Source organism: Lepidochelys kempii, chromosome 19 (assembly GCF_965140285.1).
Source record: "Lepidochelys kempii isolate rLepKem1 chromosome 19, rLepKem1.hap1, whole genome shotgun sequence".
Taxonomy (NCBI): domain Eukaryota; kingdom Metazoa; phylum Chordata; order Testudines; family Cheloniidae; genus Lepidochelys; species Lepidochelys kempii.
This window is the reverse complement of record NC_136398.1, coordinates 9,723,696-9,735,299: the sequence shown is the minus strand read 5'-3', so window position 1 is coordinate 9,735,299 and position 11,604 is coordinate 9,723,696. Positions and strand designations below refer to the sequence as shown.

At 53.4% G+C, this 11,604-nt stretch overlaps 1 protein-coding gene across 1 annotated transcript; it reads right to left on the bottom strand.

Moving 5' to 3' along the window:
• Positions 1-1,536: 1,536 nt before the first annotated feature.
• Positions 1,537-5,922, bottom strand: SH3BGRL3 (SH3 domain binding glutamate rich protein like 3). Its single transcript, XM_073317602.2, has 3 exons — positions 5,736-5,922; positions 3,224-3,391; positions 1,537-2,476 (listed from the first exon to the last, which is right to left on the bottom strand). Exons 1-3 carry the CDS (start codon positions 5,781-5,783, stop codon positions 2,411-2,413), a joined length of 282 nt encoding a protein of 93 aa, XP_073173703.1. The 5' UTR covers positions 5,784-5,922; the 3' UTR covers positions 1,537-2,410.
• Positions 5,923-11,604: the final 5,682 nt, after the last annotated feature.

Below are 11,604 nucleotides of genomic sequence, written 5' to 3'. Positions count from 1 at the left end.
ATAGGATTCAGCTAATAAAGAACATACCCCATCTTTTCCTATGAAGGGCTATGAAGGGAGGGAGCCTTAAGCCATGTTCCTATTCCAGCCTCACCCCCTCCTGTCCCGGAAAGCCTTCAACCCAGTCAGTGTGAGAACATGACAAATCTCCAGCTTATTTGTGGCTGAAGATGCTGCACCCTTTGTGCAATGCAGAGAGCCCTTGGGCACCTTCCCCTTTTACTAGGCTCTCCCGAGCACTCTCCTGTGTTCAAACACTTTTAAGCTGTGCAGTTCTTTAGCCACAGTTTCTCATCCGTCAACTTTCACTTGAGTGTTTAGGGAAGTGCTAAGCTGGGGCGGACAAACGTTTTGACCCGAGGGCCACATTGGGTTTCCAAAATTGTATGGAAAGCCAGTTAGGGGAGGCTGTGCCTCCCCAAACTGCCAGGCGTAGCCCAGCCCCTGCCCCCGCCCCCATCCAACCCCCCCATCCCCTGACAGCCCCCCCAGGACCCCTGCCCCATCCACCCCTCCCTATCCCCTGACTTTCCCCAGACTCCCACCCCTGACTGCCCCCCACCACCCCATCCAACCCCTTCTCTCATTCCTGACTGCCCCCCACCCCAGACCCCTGTCCCATCCAACCACCCCTGCTCCTGACTGCCCTCTGCTGTCCCATTCAACCCCCCGTTCCCCGCCCTGACCCTTATCCACACCCCCACCCCCGACCACCACCCTGAACTCCCCTGCCCCATTGCTGCGCTGTCTGGAGCGCCAGCTGTGCGACCCAGAGCACCAGGGCAGGCAGCCGTGCCGGCTGGCTGGAGCCAGTCATGCCCCCGTGCAGCACAGAGCATCAGGTCAGACCGCAGCTCTGCAGCCGCACTGCCTGGCAAGAGCTCACTGCCAGAGCATCGCGCCGATGCCGCAGTGAGCTGAGGCTGTGGGGGAGGGGGAACAGCAGAGGAGGGGCCAGGGGCTAGCCTCAGGGGCCGGGCAGGACGGTCCCACAGGCCAGATGTGGCCCGTGGGCCATAGTTTGCTCACCTCTGTGCTAAGCCTTGGTCAGACAACAATGCATTAGAAAGGTAAAAGGATGGCGCCAGAGAATCCTGCATCAAAACCCCTCCTCTCAGATGCACTCACCCCAGCTCACCAGCTGATTTCTTGCATGGTCCTGACCTACAGGAAGTTCAGTGAGTGGATGGAAACAGGTCTTCTCCCCGCTGCATAGATAGGAAGGATCCCCTTTTAAGGTCTTTGCTCATCTACTTAGACAAGTGTTCTCCTCACTAGCAGCTTGCCACCCTCCATGCCATGTACATTTCACTTGTGTTTAGAGGGGGACTGGGACCAATTCTGGAATAGACTCCAGAATTGTAAAGGCATTCATGTAAGTTCTTTAAGCTGGCGTTCTAGAGTCAAGATCTTTGTGCCAGGCCATAGCAATGAGCATAACTGACTAAGCTCCTCTGAATTGGTAAGGAGGATGATGCCCAATCTAGCATCAAAATACAGAAACCAATTTAAAAAAACCACACCAAAGCCAGCAAGAAAGGCTTAGTAGCATTTAATAGCATCTCAGAAGACAATAGTGGTTAGAAAGATGCTTTTTGGCAGGAAAACAAAATGCACTTGGTCCAGGTTGCAGAAAGGCAGCTCAAAAAGGAAAGACAGGAAGGCTGGAGCGTCAGACATTCTGGAACAACCCCTGAGCCCTAGGGGCTCCTAAAGGGAGCTTTCACATCACATCAGTACAGGAATGTGCTAATGGAACTGTATGGGTCCCCTAATAGCAGATCTGCCCTCACCACCCACCCCCTCCGAGCCTCTTCCAGAGAGCTCTGCACTCTACTGAAGTCGTTTTATTTGTTTCATCCTCCCCACTCTGGCTGATGAGGGAATTCAAACCCTATCCTTGTGCAATGCTTCTGCACTGAGTTTAAACAGCAAACCGCCCTCAGGTGCCAGCATTTCTACGCTCAGAATGAGGAAGAAAGCACAAGCTGCTGTGTTTACACAGCCCCGCAGCTGGTGATAGGGTGAAAGAGGAAGCACACACCCTTCCCTTCTAAAGCACAAGACTCATTCAGAGGAGAGGGGCGCAGGAATAGCTAGGCTTTCCAACGGCCTTACTTCAGGTGACCTCCTTTCTATAGAGGCACTGGCAGCTACATTGTGAGCACGGCCCGGCTGGGTTGGAAGGAATGTGCAGTGACATCAGAGCTGCGTTGGACCCCTGTCAGACAATATCGGGGTGAGGGAGGAAGCAGGCAGCTGCAAAGGGGAGAGGTTTTGGTCATGGGGTTCCCTGCGGCAGGAGATAGATCATGAGGCCGGGATGGCACTGAGGGCCTAGGAGTTAAGGTGATCAGAGAGGCAGTTGGTGGGGAATGCAGAGTTAAAGTCCAGGGTGGGAAAGGAATGCTCAGGCTAACTTCAGGAACTCCTGCAGGGTGTTCTGTTCCACGGCCTCCACAAACAACTCGTAGTCCTGCAGGTAGAAAATGCAACAAAACTAGCTCAGAACAGGGACGGAAACAAAACCAGGGGCACACAGCTCAGGCGGGGACCCCTGCTCCACAGCAGCCAGGTGCACAAACAGAACAAGTGCTGGGAGGGAGAAAGTCACAGCTCAGTGGCCTTTCCCGTCAGGTTCAGGGCAAGCAAATATAGTGGCTTCCACTCGGTACCCAGCGGAACCAGCTTCACCTCACAAACTCCTATAGAATTTGTTGCGCAATCGCAAATGCATTGGCAGTTTTCAGAACGGACAACTGCAGCCAAAGGTGCGATGACAGGGCAATACGTAGAAGGCTTCCACAATGCAGTGGTAAGGTTCAGCAATCATAGAATATCAGGGTTGGAAGGGACCTCAGGAGGTCATCTAGTCCAACCCCCTGCTCAAAGCAGGACCGATCCCCAACTAAATCATCCCAGCCAGGGGGTTGCCAAGCCTGACCTTAAAAACTTCTAAGGAAGGAGATTCTCCCACCTAATGCCAGGTCCCCTTAGGACAGTCGCACAATGCCGTTTGCGTGTTAGCCTTCTCTCCTGCTCCATGTGGCCTTTAAACTTAAAGGACAAGGGCCTGTAGCGCCATGTCCAGACACCTCTCCCCAGAGAAAGCCTTTCAAATGCCCTTCGTCATTTGCACACCCGGGCTGGGAGATCAAGGTCAATACCAAACCCCTGGGTTCTGAGGTCCCGAGAGCCCAGCCACCTGGATTCTGAGCCTTACCCCACAGTAATGGTCTCCGTTGAATATCTGGGGTGGAATGGCTTTAGGATTGCCTGACCTGGTCCTCATTTCCTCCCGCAGGGCATTATCCTGGGAGATATCCACCAGTTCATACTTGATATTTTTCCCATCCAGGATCCTGGTCACTTCACTCTGCTGGGACTTGATCTGAAACACAGATTGAGAAGGCAGGTTACACTTTCCCCTGTGGCTGAATTTGGGATTCGGCCACTGTCAGGCTAAAGGTTCGAAGAGTTTTAAGTTTCCAGAAACACATACACAAACCAGGTGTGTGCAGAACAGGGACTCGGGACAGGAATCACGAGTCACAGCTGGGTATGGACCAAGTCCCACAGGAAATAGGGCGTGTTGGGGAGAAGTCAGTCACCGCTGGACAGGAATGGCGAAGACAGAGCCCTATTGGGAGTGGCGGGGGGGGGGTGTGTGTGAATGAATCCCAGCTGGAGAGACACCTGGCCCAGGGCGCATTAGTGAGTTTGGGAGGAGAGAAGCACAGCTGTGTCAGGGAGAAGGACCCAGCCCCAGGAGGAATTAGTGCATATAATGGGGTTGCAGAGATCACAGCTGGATCAGGTAAAAGGACCCAGCCCCATGGGGAACCACAGCAGAATATGGGGGAGGGAACCAGCCCCATAAGGTGTATAATGGGGTGAGGTGGGGTGCAGCATTTATAGCAGGATCCAGGAGATGGACATGGCCCCATGGGAAGTTTGGGTGCATAATGGGGGGTGCAGTGATCATCGCAGGATGTGGAAGGAAAGGGGGGATTAGGGTGTATAATAGAGAAGGACAGCGATCACAGCAGGATTTGGGACAGGTGCAAGGATCATGGCAGGATCTGGGAGATGGACCCGGCCCCAGAGGGAATTAGGATGCGGGGTGTGGCAATCACAGCAGAATGTGGGAAGGGGGTTAGGGTGTACAATGGGAGGGTGCAGAGTTGGGATTGTATTATGGGGGATGCAGATATCACAGGGGGATGGGGGGGGTTAGGGTGTACAATGGGAGGGGTGCAGCCATTACAGGGGGATGGGGGGGTTAGGGTGTACAATGGGGAGTGTGCAGAGTTGGGGTGTATTATGGGGGGGAGTTAGGCTGTATGATGGGTGGGTGTGGCAATTACAGTGGGATGTGGGGAGGGGGTTTCGGTTTACAATGGGGGGTGCGGAGTTAGGGTGTATGACGGGGGATGCAGACATCATAGCAGGATGGGGGGGTTGCAATGGGGGGGTGTAGAGTTGGGGTGTATGATAGGGGATGCAGATATCCCAGTGGGGTGTGCACGGGTTGAGTTTACAATGGGAGGGTGCAGAGTTGGGGGTCTATGATGGGGGGTGCAGATATCACAGTGTGGGGGCGCTAGGGTGTACAATGTGGGGTGTAGAGTTGGGGTCTATGATGGAAGGTGCAGATATCACAGCGGGATGGGGGGTTGGGTTTACAATGGGGGGGTGCAGAGTTGGGGTCTATGATGGGGGTGCAGATATCACAGCGGGATGGGGGGTTGGGTTTACAATGGGGGGGTGCAGAGTTGGGGTCTATGGTGGGGGGTGCAGATATCACAGCGGGGGGCGCTAGGGTGTACAATGGGGGGTGCGGAGTTGGGGTCTATGATGGGGGTGCAGATATCACAGCGGGATGGGGGGTTGGGTTTACAACGGGGGGGTGCAGAGTTGGGGTCTATGATGGGGGTACAGATATCACAGCGGGGGGCGCTAGGGTGTACAATGGGGGGTGCAGAGTTGGGGTCTATGGTGGGGGGTGCAGATATCACAGCGGGATGGGGGGTTGGGTTTACAATGGGGGGGTGCAGAGTTGGGGTCTATGGTGGGGGGTGCAGATATCACAGCGGGATGGGGGGTTGGGTTTACAATGGGGGGGTGCAGAGTTGGGGTCTATGATGGGGGTGCAGATATCACAGCGGGATGGGGGGTTGGGTTTACAATGGGGGGGTGCAGAGTTGGGGTCTATGATGGGGGTACAGATATCACAGCGGGGGGCGCTAGGGTGTACAATGGGGGGTGCAGAGTTGGGGTCTATGGTGGGGGGTGCAGATATCACAGCGGGGGGCGCTAGGGTGTACAATGGGGGGTGCAGAGTTGGGGTCTATGATGGGGGTACAGATATCACAGCGGGGGGCGCTAGGGTGTACAATGGGGGGTGCAGAGTTGGGGTCTATGGTGGGGGGTGCAGATATCACAGCGGGGGGCGCTAGGGTGTACAATGGGGGGTGCGGAGTTGGGGTCTATGATGGGGGTGCAGATATCACAGCGGGATGGGGGGTTGGGTTTACAACGGGGGGGTGCAGAGTTGGGGTCTATGATGGGGGGCGGGAGGAGAGCGGAGCGGTCCCGTCCCCCGGAACAAAAGCAGGACCGTGGCCGCTCCAGGGGAAGGGGAAGGTGCCGCAGCCCCGCCCCGCGAGCCCGTCGAGCCGAGGGGCCGGGCAGCCCGTGGGGAGGCGGCGCCGCCGGCCCCGGGCCCCGCTCACCTCCCTGGAGCCGGTCACCGAGGTGCTGTAGACTCGAAGGCCGGACATGGTGCCGGACGCGCGGCCGCTCCCTCCCCGCGTCTCCGCTCCGCCGCTGGAAGCTGCCTCCGCCCAGCGTGTGACTGCGGGGCGCCGATGGGGCGGGCGGCGGCTTTTCCCCGCCCCCGGGCGGCCGGCCCCCGCCCCGGCGCAGGATCCAGCGGAGGGGCCCCGCGGGGCCGGGCCGGGGTGGGCAGAGGCCCCCGCCCCGGCGCAGGATCCAGCGGAGGGGCCCCGCGGGGCCTGGCCGGGGTGGGCAGAGGCCCCCGCCCCGGCGCAGGATCCAGCGGAGGGGCCCCGCGGGGCCGGGCCGGGGTGGGCAGAGGCCCCCGCCCCGGCGCAGGATCCAGCGGAGGGGCCCCGCGGGGCCGGGCCGGGGTGGGCAGAGGCCCCCGCCCCGGCGCAGGATCCAGCGGAGGGGCCCCGCGGGGCCGGGCCGGGGTGGGCAGAGGCCCCCGCCCTCCCGAGGCTGGTGTGGGTTCCCTGTGCGCGGCGCCCAGTTCCAGCGTCCCGAGCCAAAATCCTGTAGGCGGGGGTCTGTGTCGGGTGCAAATGTTTACAGCCAGGGGTGTCAGCCACTGAATGGGACCGACTGGGGTCCACGTCTAAAGGACTCGCTCCCTGTGAGTGGGGTTCTGAGTGTGGACATGGCAAAGTAAGCCCTCCTTCCCCCCGGGTGCTGCGTCCCTGTGACCATCCCCTTTCTGAAGACTCACAGAAAGGAGGGTCTGGCAAGGACTTGAGGGGTCATCTAATCCATCTCCCCCCTGCTGAGACGGGAGCAAGCCCACCTAGACCATCCCAGACAGGTCTTGGTCTAACCTGTTCTTAAAAACCTCCAATGGCAGAGATTCCACAACCTCCTGGTAACCTAGTCCAGTACTTAACTCGCCTTTCAAAAGTATTTTCTAATATTTAACCGCGAGCTCCCTTGCTGTAGATGGAGCTGGTTACTTCTCATCCTTGTGCTCACCATCCTCTTTCTAACAGCCCTTAATGTATCTGAAGATGTAGCAGGTCCCTGCCCAGTTTTTTTAACCTGTCCTCGTAGATCAGGTTTACTGAACCTTTTATCATGTTTGTTACTCTCCTCTGGACTCTCTCCCATTTGTCCCCAGCTTTCTTAAAGTGCAGCACCCCGAACTGGACACAGTACGCTAGACGAGGCTTCACCCATGCCCCGTGGCAAGTGATAATTATCTCCTATGGCTGACATGCAACTCTCCTGTTAATACACCCCAGAACGCTATTTGCCTTTTCTGTAACTGTATCACCTTGTTGGCTCATAATAATTTGTGATCCACTGTAATCCCAGATCCTTTTCTGCGCTAGCACGAGCTAGCTAGAAAACTCCCCGTTTTCTAGTTGTGCATTTGGTTTTTCCTTTGTAAGTAACATACTTTGCGCTTGTCTTTACTGAATTTTATCTTGTGAAATCCAGACCAATTCTCCAATCTGTCAAGGTCATTTTTGAATGTCCTCCAAAAGTACTTGCAACACCTCCCCGTTTGGCCTCATCTGCAAATTTTATGTATGTGCTCTCCACTCCATTAGCCAAGTCATTAATGAAGCGGACCAGCCTCTGAACACGAGCTCCCAGGGCGATCCTGCGGCAACAAGAGCTAACGTAATCCTAGGGGGTATAAACAAGAAAAATGAATAGGAGCAGGGAGGTGATTTTGCCTCTGTTTAAGGCCCTGGTGAGGTGGATTCTGCATCTAGTTCTGGTGTCTAGGTTTTAAAAAGGATGTTGAAACATTAGAGAGGGCACAGAGAAGAGCTCCAAAAATGAGTCAAAGGCTGACAAAAATGCCTTCCCCGTGAAGAGCTCAAGCTGTTTAGCTTATCAAAAAGAACGCCGAGATGGGACTTGACTACGGTGTACAGATACCTTCAAGGGGAGAAACTAGTGGGCATTAAAGGGCTCTTTAAGCTAGTTGAGAAAGGCAGACCAAGAACCAATGGCTGGAATTCAAATTTTGTAAAAAGTGCCTAATGTTTTAACAGTGAAGTTGATTAACCATTGGCCAAGGGAAGTGGCGGATGCTGCTCCTTGTACTGTCTTCAAATCAAGAGTGGATGCCATTCTAGATGTGTTTTAGTCAAACAAGTTATTACTGGGCTCAGCACGCAGGTAACTGGATGAAATTCTATAGTGGTATAGAGGAAGTCAGGCTACGTGATCCAGTGGTTCCCTCTGAATCTGTGAAACCCTTTTACTGGCTCTTCTACACATACACCTTTATCAAGGTTTCCCCCTCCCCATGGGAATTTGGTGCAGTAGTTGCTTCCATCAAGATTACAGACCACAAAAACCTCCTTGTGGGGAGAGAGACGGCACCAAAATATGCAGCACGTCTATGCAGAAATTCATGAAGAAACTTCCTTTCTGTGCAAAAGCAATACAAATCCTTATGGCTGCTTAAATCTAGGGGTCACCTATGAGCAACAATCGCTCAATTAATATTTTTGTTATGGCAACTTCTCTTACAAGTTCAGAGTCAAAGTGAACAAGGGCAAAGGATCACATCAACTGAATGCCCGTTGTTTCATTCACGGGGACTCTTCCTCACCACACGTGTAGCTAAGTCCGAGCACTGAAAGATTCAAAAATTTGACCCTCGGCTATTTCCGTCGGAGATTTCTGTGCACAACAAGTAATTTGGAAGAAAAAAAGATGCATTTTGGTGGATGCATCTCAAAGTGGCAATCTGCGTCTTTTCAAATACCATTCACGGACTATTCAGACAACAAAGAAATGCCCCTACCCAGAAAAGCTGCCCTCTCTATAGAACTTTTCCATGTAACTTGAGTATAGCATTAATATTTAAAATGTTTCAAATATTGATTAGTTCAATAGAAGTCATCAAAATTATTTGCGTAAACAGAAGAGTTTATTAAAGCAAATGTGTTGTCATTCTAGGTACAAGGCTGTTGGGATACCATACAACCCTGGGAACCATTTGATAGGTTTCCATAAGCTTGGTCAAAGTGAGAGCTGGCCTTCGGTGATGAAAGTTTGGAATTAAAAGAAGACCGGAGGGGGAGATATTGTAGCCACAGGTAGAATTCTCCAGATTCCACTGAAGTGCCCAAAGCCATGCTGCTGTTATATGAGTATCCCAGCAGCACTAAAGACACCAGCTAGTTTAACTTAGGCTTGGTCTATGCTACAAACTTATGGCGCCATAACTGTTCTCAAGAATGTGGAAAATCCATGTGACTGAGCACAGAATCATCGAATATCAGGATTGGAAGGGACCTCAGGAGGTCATCTAGTCCAACCTCCTGCTCAAAGCAGGACCAACTCCAACTAAATCATCCCAGCCAGGGCTTTGTCAAACCAGGTCTTAAAAACCTCTAAGGATGGAGATTCCACCACCCCCCTAGGCTTGACAAAGCCCTGGCTGGGATGATTTAACTGGGAATTGGTCCTGCTTTGAGCAGGGGGTTAGACTAGATGACCTTCTGGGGTCCCTTCCAACCCTGATATTCTATGATTCTATGATTCTAATGTAGTTAAACTGATCTAACCCCGTGTAGACAGAGCCAGGTCAACGGAAGGGCTTCTCCTGCCAACATAAGTATTCCACCTCCCTGAGAGGCAGTAGCTACCCCACTGTAGGTAGTATCTTCACTAAGCCCTGCAGGGACACAGGTGCCTGGAAGTGTAGCATTGTAGTATTCCTTCCAACAGTTAGTAAGCACTCTAGTGGTGCACACGGTTTTCTGCAAAGCCCTCAGAAACCACTCAGAGCAGCAGAACTAGGCCTTACATGTTTGCAGCCCGCCACCAGACATGGATTATTTCAGAGCCAACTGTGCCCTCCATCATCGTTTTTGTTGTGCAGCGAGTAAAGGACACAACTCGAATCATAACACATTTTTATATCGAAAACACATTTAGCCCTTTTTTCCTGTTCTTAATTCATCTAACGCCGCAGCAACGTTCCGACAGATTTCTTCCTGTGTAGCTATCCCATAATTCCTGTGGAAACACTGCAGCTGGATTTGCAACAACTTGGCTGGATATTGCTTTGTGCTGATTTTTACATGCATATTGTATGTTTACTACCAAGGAAAACAAAATAAAAATGGGGGTAATATAGGTCAGACCAGAAATAGAGGCTCACACCTCTGGGAGCCGCATCTCTTCATCTCAAAACAACTGCCACAGCAATGTGTCATTTGGGGGCGAACTGAGACGTCAGCTACAGCCAGTCACAACCCAGCTCCTTATCAGAGAATCAAGCCCACTGTGGAAGCGGGGTGAGGTGTCACAGTGTAGTGCGCAAAAAGGAAGCTTCGGGTCAGGATGTGGCATGTCCTAGCTCTTTCAGCAGTCTGGCCATTGCAGGGATGGGGCACTGGGTGATCTGAGACCTATTTGGTCACATACCACCAGTCAAAACCCAGTTCCTTGATTAAGGAGTTACTAATTTAAATTTGTAATCACATGGCAAGATTAATTTATTACATTTTTTGAAATTTTATCTCACTCTGAAGTAATTTTAGCGTTCGAATAGGGAACGGGGAGCCACAGGGAACCTAGAAGAAGGCACCAACTTGTGCCTTCAGCACAGATCACTTGCTCAGTTAGCGCTCACCCTCCCCAAATCCCTATAACCTCCTCTGCTATCCACCATTCCCAATGCTTGTCAAGGGAAAGTATCCTTGAGAGCAACACTGCTTAGCCTAGCCCGTGGGAGGCAGAGGCCCCCAGCTTCAGCTTTCTGTTGTAATCACTCAACGAGGCTCCCTTTAAGGAGTACAGCATTCTGGCCTCATGCCCTGCCCTACATGAAGGTAGCGGGCATCCTGCTATCACAGAAGTGGGCAAACTACAGCCCACGGGACCCTCCTGCCCAGCCCCTGAGCTCCTGGTCTGGGAGGCTAGGCCCTAGCACTTCCCCTGCTGTTCCCCCTCCCCAGGCACCGGTGCACTGCTTTGGGCGGGGGGGCTGCGAGCTCCTGGGGCACTGCTGCTGCAGAGCCCGGCCTGACCTGGTGCTGGCTCCAGCCGGGCGGCACGGCTGTAGTGCCGCCAGCCACCGGTGCTCCAGGCAGTGTGGTAAGAGGCCAGGGGGTTGAATAGAGGGCAGGGCAGTCAGAGGGCAGGGAACAGGGGGGTGGATGGGGCAGGGGTCCCGGGGGGGCGGATGGGGCGAGAAGCAGGGCTGGGATAGGGGGCGGGGGCTGGGCTACACCTGGCTGTTTGGGGAGGCACAGCCTCCCCTAACCCACCCTCCATACAATTTCTGAAACCCGATGCGGCCCTCGGGCCAAAACGTTTGCCCGCCCCTGTACTATCACCTCACGGCAAAGCTACTGGCATGCACATCTGAGCACTCAGGGGATGCCATTACCTAGCTCCGAATGCCCCAGAAAGGAGGTAGCAAGCGCTGCAGTACTTTAAGGAAAAATACTCGCAGTTCCCATCAAACTCTGCCCTCCTGGAAGCACGTGATGAAAAGGAAGGCACAGTTCTGTGCCCAGTCTGAGCTGCTATTTGGATCTTAAAGGCTTCGTGGTCAGCTTGTACTTCCCTGTACAAACAGAGTAGGAACTTTTTATTTTTTTTTAAAGTCTTCTGCAACATGTGTGCAGTGAAAAATCCTAGGGCTTGATTCATCCCTGCATGGCAGTGAAACTCCCACTGATTTCAGTAGAGCAACTCTAGTTGCAAGTGGAGTGACACCCTGATGAAGCAGACAGACTATGGGGCTTGATTTGGAAGTCGCAGTGTATAGCCAGGAAGGAAGTAGTTTCTGTTTGACAAAGCACAAGCGTAATTAGGAACAATGCAGAGTCTTATGAAATACTATCAAAT

Coding starts and splice junctions, on each gene's coding strand:
- SH3BGRL3 (XM_073317602.2), bottom strand. CDS start 5,783: ATGTCCGGCCTTCGAGTCTACAGCACCTCGGTGACCGGCTCCAGGGAG. Junction 3,392..5,735: donor CGGTGACCGGCTCCAGGGAG/GTGAGCGGGGCC, acceptor TCTGTGTTTCAG/ATCAAGTCCCAGCAGAGTGA. Junction 2,477..3,223: donor ACGGAGACCATTACTGTGGG/GTAAGGCTCAGA, acceptor TTCTACCTGCAG/GACTACGAGTTGTTTGTGGA.